The 17,672-nt window shown below is 38.3% G+C and overlaps 1 protein-coding gene and 1 pseudogene across 1 annotated transcript in view; one reads left to right on the top strand and one right to left on the bottom strand.

Annotated features, from left to right (window-relative positions):
* Window positions 1-17,672, bottom strand: part of USO1 (USO1 vesicle transport factor) — a 103,409-nt gene that overhangs the window by 57,149 nt on the left and 28,588 nt on the right. Inside the window, exons 3-6 of the mRNA XM_027769752.1 lie at window positions 12,713-12,799; window positions 12,572-12,636; window positions 8,561-8,637; window positions 4,510-4,521 (exon numbers count right to left, since the gene is read on the bottom strand). Coding sequence (XP_027625553.1) covers window positions 4,510-4,521; window positions 8,561-8,637; window positions 12,572-12,636; window positions 12,713-12,799 — 241 coding nt within the window. The remainder of the gene's footprint in view (window positions 1-4,509; window positions 4,522-8,560; window positions 8,638-12,571; window positions 12,637-12,712; window positions 12,800-17,672) is intronic.
* LOC102493051 (26S proteasome regulatory subunit 10B pseudogene) lies at window positions 6,479-7,598 on the top strand (annotated as a pseudogene).

Raw genomic sequence — 17,672 nt, 5'->3', positions numbered from 1 at the left:
GTGAAAAACTCCCCAAAAAAAAAAAAAAAAAAAAAAAAAAAGAAATGGTACAAAAAGTGGCCCACGGGGAACACATCTGTCAAGGGCCTGGTCCTCCAAATACAAGAGAAATCTGTGTTCAAAAGACAAACAACACCCTTTCTCCCCCTTAAAAATGCCTCTGTCTAGAAATTAAGATCACAGCAATTTGTTGATGTAATCGTGGGTGACTGATAGAGTTATTTGCCATTAGCAAATATTTATATCTTTTTGAAACAGAAAACATGTACATAAATAATAAAACCATGTTTTTGAAAAATAATTGACAGCATAATCTCTTTTGAGTGGTGTAAATATAGTAGAGATTGTAAACTCAACTGCAGGAGCAAGACAGTAATGTGAGTGAGTAGACCAGGCAGAATGCAGAACCCTGGGGAGGGTGAAGAGGACGTGCCCTATCTAAGGAATGCAGGAGCTGCTTGGCTCCAACTGACTACTGCCATGTGGGCACAAACGTGTGTGGTGTTATTTTTCAGACTTTCTTTAAAAAGAGAGGTCTAGGGACCAGCAGGTAGTATGGTGGTTAGGGGCACTGAACTTGCACATAGCCGACTGCAATTCGAGTCCCAGACCTGGAGGCTTGCTTTCTCACTTTCCTTCTCTCTCCTTCTCTCTCTTCAAATTAAATAATAATAATAATAATAACACATAAAATTAAATAAAATAATTTTTAAAAAAGGGGCCTAGGGGCCAGCAGGTGGTGGGGTAGTTAAGTCACTGAACTCCCACATGACCAATTATGGTTTGAGTCTCTGGCTTGTTTGCTTTCTCACTTTCCCTCTCTTTCTCTCTGGTGAGCATATGTGCCCCCTAGCACATTTAAAAATAATAATAAACAAAATTAAATAAACACTTTGAAAAAAGAAAAAGGCCTAAAATACAAATATCGATGTCGAGGCTCCTAACTTGAAAAGGAAACTTATTTAAATTACTTAAAATATTAAGTGGGTTGTGCACATGCCCAAAATCCTGAAAGGAGAATGGAGAAGGGATTGCGACGTGGCCACCCCTCGGGGGGTGATTTCTTGCTTTCTGTCTCTCTGTGTGCCTCTGGCGAGTGCATGTCACTATAGCAAAAATCTCTCCTCCCCCCCAAATAAATAAGTAAATAGGTATGTGGTGAAAACAAATGCTTGGGGACAAATATATTTGAATGAAAGTTGAACAAGCTTTTTTATTACAGACTTCTCAGCACATATTATAGTTATATAAATTTTGTGATGCTTCAGAGGGGAACATAGTATGTTATGTTTATTTACTAGGGAGCCCTTCGAATACAGAGCATGATCTGGAACTTACAGAGCACACTTTTAGTACTGTAGCTCAAAGAGCAGAAAAGGTTCAATTCAAGGTTTACATTGAGCATAGCTAATAATTTAGCAAAAAGTAATCTTTTGATTAGTCTATAGCTAAAATGTAAAAAGCAGTATAGTTTATTGGTATATAATTAGGATCTAGTTTTGAATTAAATTAGTAAAGTATGGTCTTGTTCCAAGAATCCACATTTCCTTCTCTTTTTTTATTTTATTTTATTTTTTTGGAAAGATTTTCGCTATAGGGCGCGTGCACTCGCCAGACAGACAGAGAGAGACATAGAGACAGAAAGCGAGAAAGCACCCCCCAGGGGGGATGGTCACGCCACAATCCCTTCTCCTCCATTCTCCTCTCGGGCTCTTGGGCACGCACGCACACGCACCTGGCGTGAGTTTTAAGCCACTGGGTCCGGCACGCGAACCGCGGTCGACTACGTGGGAGTCCAGTGACATAGCCATTATGCTAACTGCTGGTTCCCTTATTTTTTTTAGGTTTTTGTCACAGGGTGCATGTGCTTGCTAGAGAGAGCGACAAAAAGACAGTGAGAGGGAAAGTGGGAAATTACCCTCGGGGGGTGGGTGGGGTGTGTGTGGCCATGCTATAATCCCTTTTCCAGCATTTTCCTCTTTTGGGCACATGTGCTCCTGGCCTGATTTTCAAGCTACTGGATCTAGGACTATGAACCACAGGTAGCCATGTGGGAGTCGAGCACCTTAACCACTCCGTCACCTGCTGGCTCCTCCCTTCTTTTTTAATCCTGTCAATTTAAAAAATATGTTAGTGATATATACTGTATTTGAACTTTAATGGAATCCCCAAAATTAGCTAAGCAGTTGAGGTAATACACAAAGCTTTTGATATAGCAGTACATTAAACTAATAATATAAACTATGACACTAATTAGCTCTAAAATTTGTAAACTGATACTATAACCTTGACAAAAATATGTCTATCATACATATGAGCAAAGATAGGAGAAAAGTAAACCATCTTTTCTCATCCAGTATACGTATATTACGACTTGTAGAGGTAAGTTTATTTTTTGCATCATATAAATTGTCTTTTGTATTTAAAATAACCTATAAAAGTAAATGTTCCTTTACTGTAAGATAAATAAAAAAATGAAATAAATATGAAATGGCCTTTGTAACCATGGTGAAATAAATCTAAGACAAGTATGCAAAATGAAATACTGCTTTTTTAAAGTTCTTATGTCTTCTGGATACTTTTCAGGCCTGCTGATATGACATGCTTTTTTTTTAAATAGAGGTTTTTGCCTTAGGGTACATGCACTCACAGGAGAGAAAGAGACAGAGACAGAGATAGGGAAAGTAAGAAATCACCCCCAAAGGGGGATGGCCATGCTACAATCCCTTCTCCTCCCAGGGTCTTGGGCATGCACACACAAACACATTGTGTGAGTTTCAAGCTACCAGGTCCAGGACTTGAACCACAGCCAGCCATGTGGGAATACAAGGAAGTAACCACTATGCCATCTGCAGGCTCTATGACTGGCTTTTAATGAACACATATAGGTACATATATTCTTGAAATTTATTTAAGGTTGTACTTTTTTCCAGAGGTATAAAAAATATTTAGAAATATTTCTGGGCTTCCCTCTGGAATTCCACTCTACGTTGAGTTCACATGCCATATTATGAAGAACAAAATTGCTTTACAGGGGGCCAGCAAGTGGTACGGTGGTTAGGGCACTGGATTCCCACATGGTCACCTGCAGTCCAAGCCCTGGACCTAGTGGTTTGCTTTCTCACTTTCTCTTGCTCTGTCTCTCTCTGGTGAGTACACTTGCCCTATAGCAAGTTAAAAAGTAATAGTAATGAATAAAATTAAATAACTAATTCTTTTAAAAAAATTGCTTTACAAAAGTAAGTATCCTAATAAAAGTAGTCCTAACTCAAGAGTAAGGGAATCCCACATAGTTTTTTACACTGTGGTTAAATAGTTCAACAGGTACAGCTCTATTTTTAAATGTTAATCTAAAATCTATAAGCTAATATGTAAATTATGATTTAATAAAAAAAAGATCTAGTCAGAAAAATAAAAAAGTAAAATCAGTAATAACTTAAACAATTGGAAATCTATGGAATACTAAGAAGAGAGAAAAAATGTTAAATCCTGTTCACTTACTGGAAGACACTGTGTAAGTTACAGTATCCCCAGACTTTCACTTCTCATCTTTAGGAAAGAGAAAAACATCACCTACCTCACAAGCTGCTATGAAGATTAAGTAAGATAATGGACATGAGAGGACTCTGTAAATTTAAGACTCTATAAAAATATGATGAAACAATAAAAACAGCTACTGTTCTTACTATCCAACAAAGGAACAGCTTGATAAGCGTCACGGCACAATGCTCTGGGAGTTTCTGACTTCCCTCAAGGGGTTCGAACGTCACAAAGAGCAGTGCTACACACCTAAACAAGTTAGCTGGTTAGCTCTGTGTTAGGTATAGGCAACTTGGTTAGGTACACTTTCAAACCTACTTTAGGTAAGACCATTCCCTTCCTCATTTAAAAAGTTAAGCATATCAGAAAAATTAGTAAAACAAAGTAAAATTTGGTTACTTTAATCATGAGGAAAAGAAATGTCAACATTAAAAGTAAATGAAACTTGAAACATAGCAACAGAAAAAGGAAAACATTGGTGAGTTCTATGAATTAATGTCAAAAAGTCAGTAAAGAGAATGTTATTGTACATGCACATTATTTTAAAGGGACAATATCAATATATAAGTATTCTCTGAGCTAAAAAAATTTCCACTTCTCATTGATTCCAGTTAAATACATATGTATACAAATGTATACATATTTAAATATTAATATTAAATAAACTGTCTGAAAACATTTTCTCAAGAAGTATATACAAAGTAATTTTGTATAAATTGCTCCTACCAGAGGAAAAGCTTTAACTTTATTAAAAGATGCATGGACTATTTTATGTGTTCTGGAAAGTAAACATATTTAGTAGCCATAGAATTAACAACAACATAAGAATAGTGAAAATTCCTATTTAATTAAGAAATAAATCTCAGATATTTTTTTACCAGCCTGAAGAAACATCGTTTGACAGTGTCCTTTTATATTATCAGAAATTAAGCCTAAAAGCATCATGCATATGTAAATGCAATCTTTTACCTTCAACATCATCTGAAAAAATAGACAAAAATAAATGATGAAAAGTAGATGATAAAACAGGTTTATGTAGTACTATAAACAATAAAATAAGAGCTTAAAAACATGAAATAAGCAATATAAACTCTTGGAAGAAGAAATTTATTTTAATTTTTGAGAAATCCTAAAAGAGCATATAATTTTAGGACTACGAGATAGATTTTTTGATGAAAATAATGGGTTATACAGTATTGCTAAGGTAAAGAACAACAAAATGGAGTTCATATTAGTTAAGAATTACTATTAATGAAACAGCAAAGTGTCAATAACAGAGTAGAAGAACAAATTTCTTAATATCGAGACTTTAAATATAAACTCTTTCAGGGGACCAACAGGTGGCATGGTGGTTAAGGCATTGGACACCCCCACATGGCTGACCACAGTTTGGGTCCCAGACCTGGTGGCTTGGTTTCTCACTTTCCCTCTCTTCTCTCTCTGGTCAAATAAAAAAATAAATGAACGCATAAATGAAAATAAATAATAAAAAAATAAACTATTTCAGAATGAATACATTTGCACAAGAAAATAAATCTCTAGAAAAAGTGATTCCAATACTGTTTATCCATAGTTCTTTATCCTGTTTGATCCAAAGGATCATTTTTAGATGATAAATTTAAAATAAAGACCTCAAATACACAAAGAAAAAAAAAAGTAGGCTCTAAACATAAACACATTATAAATGAATAACAAAGGAAACTACTTAACTAAAAAAATACTATTACACATTCTTTCTTTTCAAGAACAGAAAAAATATCCATTGCAAACTAAGTAGAAAAAGAGCAGGGCCAGCAGGTGGTTCGGTGGTTGGGGCACTGGACTCCCACATAGCTGACTGTGGTTTGAGTCCTAGGCCTGGCGACTTGCTTTTTCACTTTCCTTTTCTCTTTCTCTGTCTCTCTTGGTCAAATTAAATAATAATAAAAAATAAAATTAAATAATTCTAAGAAGAAATTATCTGAATTTCTAATCTGAAACAATTTAAAAAAACATTTTTTATTCATTTATTTGTTGTGATTTTCTTTCTTTCTTTCTTTCTTTTTTCTGAGAGGTTTTTATTTTTGCTATAGAGCATGTGTGCTTGCCAGAGAGACAGAGAGAGACAGAAAGTGAGAAATCACTCCCCCAGGGGGGATGGCCACGCCATAATCCCTTCTTCTCCATTCTCCTCTCGGGATCTTGGGCACGCACGCACACTTGCCCAGCGTGAGTTTAAGCCACTGGGTCTGGAACTCGAACCGCAGTCAACTACATGGGAACTCAGTGACATAGCCATTACGCTAACTGCTGGTGCCTTAAAAAACCATTTTTAACATGGTGAAACAAGTACAGTATATCTAATTTTCTCAACTTAGAAATAAGTAAGAGAAGGGGCTGGCAGGTGATGTAGTGGTTAAAGGTACTGGACTCCTTCACAGCCGACTGCAATTCAAGTCCCGGACCTGGCAGCTTGCTTTCTCACTTTTCCCCTTCCTCTGTCTCTCTCTGTCTTTTCTGGTGAGTTAATAATAATAATAACACATAAAATTAAATAAATTATTAAAGAAAAAGAAAAGAAAGAAGAAAAACATCTTTTTTCTTCAAAGTGTGTGCTTGTATGCTGTCATGTGACCAATAACCTCTTTTTCTATGTACTATATTTTCCAAGCTTACTAAATATTCTTCACTCCTGAGTGGTTAATGAAGTTGCACTGTAAGCTAATATCACAGAGAAATGACAATGAAAGAAAAAGGCTATTTAAGAGAATTGTGATTATTCAATGTAACTAGTTTTAAATGTTCCTATTACGAATATTCTATGAGATTAATATGTACATACCTTCCTGGTCTACTTTTATTTTCATATTTTTTACATCCAGAGTCAATACACATCAACATTTCTTTATGATTTATCTGCTCCGAATTTTGAAAGATCACGTAACTCGGGCTTCTCATTTTGGCAGACCCTAAAGATAAGACACTTCGGAACTACCCCAAGAAGCTGCTGGAGCACAAGGAGGTTGATGGCCATCTTAAGGAGTTAAGGGAACGATGAAAAGAATTTAGTGAGCAGTATGAAAAGTCTGAAAATGATCTGAAGGCCCTACAAAGTGTTGGGCAGATTGTGGGAGAAGTCCCTTAACAATTAACTGAAGAAAAACTTATTGTTAAAGCTACGAATGGTCCAAGATGTACTGTGGGTTGTCACTGACAGCTTGACAAAAGTAAGCTGAAGCCAGGAACGAGAGCTGCTTTGGATATGACTAAACTGACCATCATGAGATATTTGCCAAGCGAGGTGGATCCACCGGGAGAAAGGTTTCCAATTCTGAGGTTGGGAGGGCTGTCAGAACAGATTCGGGAGTTAAGAGAGATCAAACAGTTACCTCTTACAAACCCAGAATTATTCCAGAATAATACCCCCAAAAGGCTGTTATAGGGGCTGCCAGGTACAGGAAAAACACTCTTGGCACAAGCTGTTGCTAGCCAGCTGGACTGCAATTTCTTAAAGTGGTATCTAGTTCTACTGTAGACAAGGACATTGGCAAAAGTGCTTGTTTGATCAGAGAAATGTTTAATTATGCCAGGAACCATCAGCCATGCATTATTTTTATGGATGAAATAGATGCTATTGGTGGTCATTGGTTTTCTGGGGGTACTTCGGTCGACAGATTCAGAGAATTTTAATGGAGTTAATGAATCACAGGGATGGATTTGATACTCTGCATAGAGTCAAAATGATTGCGGTGACAGACCCTGGATCCTGCTTGGCTGCGTACAGAAAGATTAGACAGAAAAATACATATTGATTTACCAAACAGACAGGCAAGATTAGATATATTAAAAATCCATGCAGGTCCCATTACAATGCATGGTGAAATAGATTATGAATCAATTATGAAGCTTTTAGATGGCTTTAATGGAGCAGACCTGAGGAACATTTGTACTGAAGTAGGTATGTGTGCAATTCATGCTGATAGTGATTTTTATAGTACAGGAAGACTTCAGGAAAGCAGTCAGAAAAGTGGCTGATTCTAAAAAGTTAACAGTCTAAATTGGACTACAAACTTGTGTAATTTAACGAAAGATTTTTGATGGCTACATGACAGACATTGGCTTAATGCAAAAATGAAGTTAAGGAAAATAATATACATACTGGCAATAATCTCATTAAAAGTACCTGAATAAAAATATGTAGGAGTAACATTGTAAAAAAAAAAAAAATCACATAACTTCAGCCTAAGTTATATTTTAAAATGCACGCATATGACCACCCTTCTAATGTTACAGAATAACACGCCCTGTCCCACTGCAGTAGCCAATTTGATATGAGGAGTACACTCCTCAATGACACTGAGAAATGTTATTCACTGTACATGTTTTTGCAATATGCAGAACATAATGTGAACCAACATCCAATCAGGCATTTTGCAGAGTGACAATGACAGGCTACACTGGTGTAACTATGCAAGCATTTTGGAATAAAAGAGGAGGAGAAGGATATACCAAAGAAACATGTGAATTTCAAAGTAATTCATACTACTGCACACCAAGCAAATTTAATGAAAAGAAAAAAGATCTTTCTGTATTTAATAAATTGTTGTTCTTTATAAATTAACGTAGTGATAGATTAAAAAAATCCAAGTTTTTATTATTGAAAAAGCCTCCAAATTTGTATTGCTCACCAAGTAATAATATCTAACTATACTAGTATAATTCTCAGTCAATAACCAAAAATGATTGTTTAACCCAAAACTGGCTAATATGCATCACTAACTAAAACCAAATAGAGGGCAAAAATATTACTTAAAAAAGAAAAATCTAAAAAAAGATCTTATTCCAACTCATAATATGTAATTATACACAAAGCAATCATCCTAAAGTATTTTTCTAAAACTAAGACTATATCTTTAATTTTTTTAAAGGAAAAAACTCATAAATAAATTTGTAAAATTAACCCAACTTTAAAATCAGCAAAACTGGCATAACAAAGTAAATTTTAGACATAAAAACACAGTAAAAATCACCAGAAACTTACCTACTTCTTCCTCTTCATCATTAGATATTATATTACATAGTGTTTCCAAAGCATATCCTATTATTTCAGAATCCGAACTGTAAAAAAGAAATTATTACAGTTACACTTTGTTAGAGTATAAGCTATTATAACTATTTTAGACAATTATTTAATAAGACCATATGAAACAATTCCATTTCTGAAGAAATGTAATTTCTTACACCTACTTCAAGAAGTTAGCAGAGTGTAAACAACAAAGTTGTGTAAAACCTTATTTGTAATTGTGAAAAACAATTAGCAATGTAAATGTTCAATTAAAAAAATAGTATGGGGACCAGCAGAGGGTATAGTGGCTACGTTGCGGGACTCCCATGTAGTCAACCACGGTTGAGTCCCACACCTGGTGGCTTAGCACTCACGCTGGGTGTATCTGTGTGCATGTCCAAGATCCCAAGATGAAAATGGACAAGTGATCGCAGTGTGGCCATCCCCCCAGGGGATAATTTCTCACTTTCTGTCTCTGTCTGTCTCTATAACAAAAATCTCTCTTAAAAAAAAGTGGGGGTCAGGACCAGCAGTTGGCGTAATGGCTATGTTACTGGACTCCCATGTAGTTGACCACGGTTCAAGTCCTGGACCTGGTGGCTTAAACTCCACCGGGCGTGTATGCCTGTGTGCCCAAGATCCTGAGAGGAGAATGGAGGAGAAGGGATTGCAGCATGGCCGTCCCCCCTACGGGGTGATTTCTCGCTTTCTGTCTCTTTGTCTTTCTCTGGCTTCCTGGTGAGTGCACACACCCTATAGCAAAAACCTCTCCAAAAATTAAATGGGGGCCAGCAGGTGGTGTGGTGGGTAAAGGCACTGGACTCCCACATGGCCGACCACAGTTTGAGTCCTAGACCTGGTGGCTTGCTTTCTCATTTTCCTCTCTCTGTGTCCCTCTCTGGTTAAAAACAAATAGATAAATAAGGTTAAATAAAATAATACTAAAAAAAAAAAAATAGTATGACAAATTCATACAAATAAGGCATCAATGAAAGAAATGTGCAGTCATATGTCACTTAAAGACCGGGATACAATTTGAGAAATGTAATGGTAGGCAATTTCATTGTTGTGTAAACATCATAGAGTTTACTTAACACAAACCTACATGGTATAGCCTACTACACATGCAGGCTATATTTTATATCTATTTTATTTGATTTTTTTTTAGATTTTTGCCATAGGGTATATACACTTGCCAGAGAGATGCAGAGAGAGAGAGAGGGAAAGTGAGTAATCACCTCCCTCCCCTGGGGGGATGGCCATACCACAATCCATTTTCCTCCTTGGATTTATAGGTACACACACACAGGCACGCCTGGGGTGAGTTTCAAGTTGCTGGATCTAGAACTCAAACAGCACAGCTAAGCAGGTGGAATCCAGACACCTTAACCTCCACACCACCTGCTGGCCCTATTTCATTTTCTTGAATGTTGTCCTAGCTATATCCTCCAGGTCAGTGTTGCTAAAGGCAGTATGAGGAAGCGTCATTATCTCGCATCTAATCTTGCTGTGAAAGTACTCAGTCATTTGTCATTAGTTGTGGGATAAACTCCCTTTATTTAATATTTACCTCCTCTGGTTGTACCCTCCTTTGTTATCTCATCTTCCTCTTCATTTTCTTTTCTTTTCTTTTTTTATTTTTTTTAAGAGGTTTTTGCTATAGCGTGCGCTTGCTCACTGGAAAGACAGAGAGACAGAGAGACAGAAAGAAATAGAAATCATCCCCCAGGGGGATGGCTGTGCTGCAATCCCTTCTCCATTCTCCTCTCAGGATTTTGGGCACACACACACATGCACCTGGCATGAGTTTAAGCTATCAGGTCCAGGACGCGAGCCGCGATTGACTAGGTGGGAGTCCAGTAACATAACCATTGCTGGTTCCTCTCATCTTCATTTTCATCTGTCACTCCTGATTACTTTATTTCACTGAGTCTTTGGGACTTATAGTTCATTCTTGATTTCTACTCTAAATACATCATCCTACATGATTTCAAAATTTGCCTGTATGCTAATAACTATAAAATGTTATTCCTTCTAACATTACACATACATAAGATTCCTTTTAGAAAAGAAAGTATAGAGGAGACCAACAGGTGGCATGGTGATTAAGGCACTGGACACTCCCACATGGCCGACTATGGTTCAAGTCCCAGACCTGGTGGCTTGCTGTCTCACTTTTCCCTCTCTCTTCCTCTCTCTCTGTGTCTCTCTCTGGTCAAATTAAAATAAATGAATGAATTAAAAAAATTAAATAAATAATTCTCTCTCTCTCTCTCTCTATATATATATATGTATATAAAATATACATATATATATAAATAAAAGAAGGTATAGAAAAGGGAATCAAACTCTAGTAGTTCAACTAGCAAATACATTAACATTTATGTGTGTGTGTATGTATGTATATATGGATATGTACATGGATATAAGTAAAGCACACACATAAAATTAGCTGGGTTGTACTTGTTTTGGTGGTTTTAAAGTTGGGTTTATTATGTTGTTAAAGATATAGATATAAGGGAACAAACAACTGGGCATTGCTAAAATATAACTGACAAAGAGGCTATGAAGTTAGTCAGACAGGCAGTACTACAATCTTTAAAACACTCTTATTCAGGACCAGCAGATGGCACAGAGTTATATTGTTGGACTCCCAGCAACTCCTAGCAACTGCAGTTTGAGTCCTGGACCTGGAGGCTTGAAACTCACACTGGGCACGTGTGTGTGCATGTCCAAAACTCCAACAAGAGAACGGAGAAGAGATTGCTGCACAGCCATTCCCCCTAGGGAGTAATTTCTCACTTTCTTTCTGTCTCTCTGGTGCACATGCCCTATAGCAAAAATCTCTCTTGGGAAAATAAAAAAAAAGCTAATATTCTTTATTTTGTTTAAGAAGCCTGGACTTCACATTATACTGAGCTAGTGAAATGTACTAAACAGGTGATTAACAGATGACTTGCATTTTGGAATACAATTCTAGCGATGTATAAATTTGAATGGGGGGACAAAGCGATCGGAGGCAAAAAATACAGTTTGAAGGTTGTGATGGTTTCAAACTCTGTCCAGAACTCCTTTATATAACTCCCTTCAAAAAGTAGGACCTGGGACCAGCAAATGGCATAATGGTTATGTCACTGGACTCCTACATAGTCAACAGCAGTTCAAGTTCCAGACTCAGTGGCTTAACACTTGCCAGGTGTGTGTGTGTGCCCGAAATCCCAAGAGGAGAATGGAAGAGAAGGGCTTGCAGTGTGGTCATCTCCCCTGGGGGGTGATTTCTCACTTTCTGTCTCTCTACCTCTGTCTCTCTGACAAGTACACGTGCCCTATAGCAAAACTCTCTCTCAAGAAAAAGGTAGACCCTAATTTTTCCACCTTTTAAGTACAGGTTATACTCGCTAACTTGCTTCTAATAACTAGAATGTGGTGGGATTGATGGTACATGACTTTTAAGACTAAATTACAAGTCATTTGGCTTTTTCTTTTTTCTCTCTAGGATCATTTGCTCTGGAAGAATCAAGTTGCCACGTCATAAGGATGCTCAAGAGGCAGTTAAAATCTCATAGGAAGATGGGATCAGCAGATGGCATAATGGATACATTGCTGGACTCCAAAGCAGTTGACCACGGTTACAGTCCTGGGCCTGGGGGCTTAAAACTCATGCTGGGTGTGTGTGCATGTGCACCCCAAATCCCAAGAGGAGAATGGAGGAGAAGGGATTGCAGCATGGCCATTCCCCCTGGGGGGGTGATTTCTCACTTTCTGTCCCTGTGCCTCTCTGTCTCTCCAGTGAGCACACAAGCCCTATAGCAAAAATCTCTCTTAGAAAAAGTAGTCTGCACCTCCTGTTTAAATATTTATTAAGATGACAAATGAAAGTATAAACTGTACAAAAGTGAAGTATGTTAGTAATTTCTGGAATAGTTTTGGTGATTCTAAAACAATTTTTAAAAAATTAGTGAGAAGAATGATTAAACAGAGACTTACCGGTCTGTTTGTAAAACATGGATAAGATGTTCCATAGCTTGAATACCCACTTCCAGGCGATATTTCTGCACATAAAGGAGAAAAGTGTTATTAAAATAACTAATTAACCACTTAAACAATAATTTATAAAGCGTTACAAACCTTAGATAATGACTTGAGAGCACGCACAGCATTTCTTCGGTCATCCAATAAAGTAGATGAAGCTACTCTGTCACAAAGTTTTTGAATCTGTCATGAAAAAATAAGATAGCATTAAGAGAATTTAAAAAAAAAAGAAATCATTAAATCTCTCACAAAATTTATACTGCCGAATTCTAAAAAGAAAAAAACAAAAACAAAAACAAACAGCAAATGGGATGTCAAGTGAATGGTTTTTCACAAATCTCAATGCGTATCTATTTAGGTAATCTTCACAGAGAACAAACAGGTTTTCTGCAGAGATGTGAAAGAAAGAAATGGGTGAAACCAAACAAAAGAAGTCATATAAAGTCATTCAGAGCTTTCTAAACATGCCTATTTTAAAGTATATACTTATTGGGCCAGCTGTGCAGCAGAGTGGTTAAATCCTGTGCATAGGGAGCCAGATCCCACATGGCTGACCGTAGTTTAAGTCCTGGCCCAAGTAGCTTGAACACTCCAGGCATATGGGTGCACGTGCCCACGATCCTGAGCGGATGAAGACACGGAAGAGAAAGGGATGGCAGTGGAACCAGGACACATTGGGGAGTGTGCTTTCTCTCCTTCTCTGTGGAGAGCACATTTACTCTTTGACAATAAAAAAATGCACATCAGGGCCAGCAGGTGCACAGTGGTTAAGGTGCTGGACTCTAATCTGGCCGAATGCAATTTGAGTTCTGGACCCCGCAGCTTGATACTCATGCCAGCGACGTGTACATTTGTGCCCAAAATTCCGAGAGAAGATGGAAGAGAAGGGATTGTGGTGTGGCCATACTCCCTGGCAGGTGATTTCCCGCTTTCTGTCTCTCTGGTGAGCACACGTGCCCTATGGGAAAAACTGCTTAGAAAAAAAAGGGTTTTTATTTATTCCATGAGAGAGAGAGAGAAGGCATGCATGAATGAGCACCCCAATAGGGTCTTCATGCTGGGGCAACATCAATGGGGTCTTCATGCAGCAATCTGACCCTAGCTCCAACTAGTCCAGATCATGGGTGCTCACCCAGTATGAACAGGGAAGCCTCAGGAAGCAATCCTGGGACCTTCCCACGAAGGTTCAGTATTGCAAAGCACTGCGTCACTGCTGTGCCACCATAGCTGGCCCTAAAAATGCCCAGTAGGACTGCTTGAACCGAGAGGGGAGCATAATCCATTAGAGCTATGGTAGAAGGTAGGAAGTTATTAAAAATGTTTTAAATTTTAATTGTTTATGGGACCAGCAGATGGTGTAATGATTGTATCACTGGACTCCCACGTCGCTGACTGTGGTTTGAGTCCCAGACCCAGTGGCTTAAAGCTCAAGCCAGGCGCATGTGCATGTGTGCCCAAGGTCCTGAGAAGAGAATGGAGGAGAAGGGATTGCTATACAGCCATCCCCCCCAGGGTGATTTCTTCCTTTTTTTTTTTTTTTTGGAGAGCTTTTTGCTATAGGGCGCGTGCGCTTGCCAGACAGAGAGAGAGAGACAGAAAGCGAGAAATCACCCCCCCCCAGGGGGGATGACCACGCCGCAATCCCTTCTCCTCCATTCTCCTCTCGGGATCTTGGGCATGCACACACACACGCCCGGTGTGAGTTTTAAGCCACCAGGTCCGGGACGCGAACTGCTGTCGACTACATGGAAGTCCAGCGACATAGTCATTACGCTAACTGCTGGTCCCGATTTCTTACTTTTTATCTCTCTGTATCTTTCTGTCTCTCTGGCAAGTGCATTCACCCCATGGCAAAACAAACAAACAAACAAACAAAAAAACCTCTCTTACAAAAATTTGTTTATATTCTAAAATGTCCTCATATATATTGGAATAAAAGACAGAACTGTACATCAAGTTTCTTATTTTGTTTTATTTTTTATTTATTTATTTATTTTCAGTTTTTTTGCCATAGGACCCATGCATCTGCCAGAGACAGACAGAAAGGGGAGGTGAGAAATCACTCCCCAGGGAGGATGGCTACACAGTCCGCACCACTGGGAGTTCAGTGCCTGAACCACCATGCTACCTGCTGGCCCCACAGCCAAGTTAAAGTTTTAAGTTTGTCTTAAGACCTATAAGAATTCAATGCTTCTATTATAAGATAATCTGTATAAATTACAACTAAAACTAAATTTAAAAATAAATCTTGGGGGCCCAGCAGATGACACAGCAGTTACACTGGTGGACTCCCACATGGCTGACCATGGTTCGAGTCTCAGACCCAACGGCCTGCAAATCACGCCAGGCACATGTGCATGCATGCCCATGATCCTGGGAGGAGAATGGAGAAAAAGGGGTGTGGCACTGCCATCTTCCCTGGGGGGTGATTTCACAGTTTCCCTCTTACTGTCTCTGTCTCTCTCTGTTCCTAGCAAGTACACGTGTCCTAAGGCAAAAACGTCTTAAAAAAATTATCCTGGGACTGGCAGGTGGTGTGGTGGTTAAAGCACTGGACTCCCACATGGTTGACTGCAGTTCAAGTCCCGGACCTGGTGGCTCTCTCTCTCTCTCTCTCTCTCTGTGTCTCTCTCTGGTCAAATAAATAAAGAAATAAAAATATTATTTTAAAAAAGTTATCCTAAATAATTTTTTTTAAGAATTATTGCATTTATCTTTATTTATTTATATTTGATGAGAGTGGGATGGAGTGAGAAGAAAGACAGAAAGAGAGGGAAAGTGAGAAAGCAAGCCGCTAGGTCCAGGACTTAAACTGCGGTCGACCATGTGGAGGCCCAGCACCCTTACCCATCACGCCACCTGCTGGTCCAATCATAAATAATCTTTATAACTGACCTTCAAAAAAGTGGTGGTTAAGGTGTTGGACTGCCACATGGCTAACTGTGGTTCAAGTCCCACACCTGGTGCCTTGCTTTTTTGCTTTCCCTTTCTGTGTCTGTCTCTCTCTGGTCAAATTTTTTAAAATAACGACAATAAATTGAATTAAATAAATAGTTCTTAAAAAAAAATATCAGGTAGTACCCAACAGATACTACTTTATTTTTTTTTTTAAAGACAATTTTAATTTGCTATTGAGCACAAGCACTCAACAGGGAGAGAGAGAAAGAGAGAGAAATCATGAGAAAATGAGCTGCCAGGTCCAGGCCCATGGTTGAACCGTGATCAGCCATGCAGAAGTCCCACGTCTTAATCACCACACCGCCTGCTGGCCCTAACATATGCTACTTTAAAAGACTATAAAAGACACATTTACTCAGACACAGAAGTGATCAATATACAGACATTATTACAGTTTTCTCTGACATTGTTACTGCATGATGAGCCAAATGAGAAAACACGTTCTAGTTATGACTCTGCCTTGGTTATTAATGTAGACTATCAAACATCAGCTAGAATATTACACATTTGTAATAACAGTATAAAAAGTGCTCACCAAACCAAAACCACTTCTAACTTTATTTATTTATTTAATTTTTGGAGAGGTTTTTGGTGTGCTCACCAGAAAGACAGAGACAGAAAGCGAGAAATCACACTCCAGTGGGGATGGTCACGCCGCAATCCCTTCTCCTCCATTCTCCTCTCAGGATCTTGGGCACGCACGCACACGCGCCCGGCACGAGTTTAAGCCACCAGGTCTGGGATTAGAACCATGGTCGACTACATGGGAGTCCAGCAACATAGCCATTACACCAACTGCTGGTCCCTACAGCATTAATTTTTACCTAACAAAGCATGTTAAAGCTGAGGAGCCATCAGTTATCAGGAATCAGTGTCTTTCTCCACCTCAAGTAAAAAAGAAAACTCAATAAAAAAATACTCAACTCTAAAATAAAAACACAGCTTAAACTATATTTAGAATACCTAGTACTTCATAGGATAACTGACTAGTCAATATTAATTACTTGATTGGTTCTGAAGAACATCTTAATGCTAGTCTAAAGATACTTTTTTAAAAAAATAATTATTTAAGTTTATTTGTTTACTTATTTTAATTTGACCAGAAAGGGACAGAGTGAGAGCAAGAGCGAGAGGGAGAGCAAGGGAAAGTGAGAAAGCAAGCCGCCAGGTCCGGGACTTGAACTGCGGTCAGCCATGTGGGAGTCCAGCACCCTCAACCACCACACCACCTGCCAGCCCCAGTCTAGAGATACTTTTAACTGAGACTATGAAAAGTGGTAACACAACTCTCACACATTTAGAATATATTTAAATTCAGTAAGAAATAAACAAGAAAGCAGTCAAATAGCTAGTTTACCTGGGCCAATCTCAAAGGCTAGTGGTTAAAGGGATTGGATTCCACACGGGCTTCCTCAGTTTGAATCCTGGCCTTGCGGCTTGAAAAACACGCTCGGCTTACGTGCATGCCCCAAATCCCAACAGGGTGGCGAAATAAAGGAATTGCAGCATGACTATCCTCACTGAGGGAGGTTTTCTCCCCCTCCTTCTCCCTCTCTTTTTTTGGCAAGTACTCTCTGTCAGCCAAGAAGAAAAAAGAACACTTACTGAGTAAATCTGAAAAATCCCTTAAGTAAAAAGTTTGAGATAATAAACTTTAAGTATTTAAGAACTACAGTCTTTAAAAAGTACTGTCTTGGCACTTAATCATTTACAAGTTCTATGATTATAGACCTGTGATTTCTTTCAAATAAAATTGTAACTATTAATTAATTCTACAAGTACGTATTGAGCATATGCTACTTTGTAAAAACAAAAATGAAAATATACATGAACACTGCCCTAAAAATACTTTAGGAGTGTAGAAGGAATGAGATACATACATATATATAAATGGTAGAAACCATAAGAAATGTACGATCTAGCTAAAATACAAAAGTAGTGGGGCTAGCAGGTGGTATGGTGGCTAAGGTGCTGGACTCTCGCATGGCTGACCACAGTTTGAGTGCCTGACCTGACAGCTTGCTTTCTCACTTACGCTGTCTCTCTCTGGTGAGTGCATGTGCCCTAGAGCAAGTTAAATAATAATAATAATAAATAA

The sequence above is a fragment of the Tupaia chinensis genome, unplaced genomic scaffold, assembly GCF_000334495.1.
Source record: "Tupaia chinensis unplaced genomic scaffold, TupChi_1.0 Scaffold000086_1, whole genome shotgun sequence".
In the NCBI taxonomy this organism is placed as follows: Eukaryota; Metazoa; Chordata; class Mammalia; order Scandentia; family Tupaiidae; genus Tupaia; species Tupaia belangeri.
This window is presented reverse-complemented; position numbering and strand designations above follow the sequence as displayed.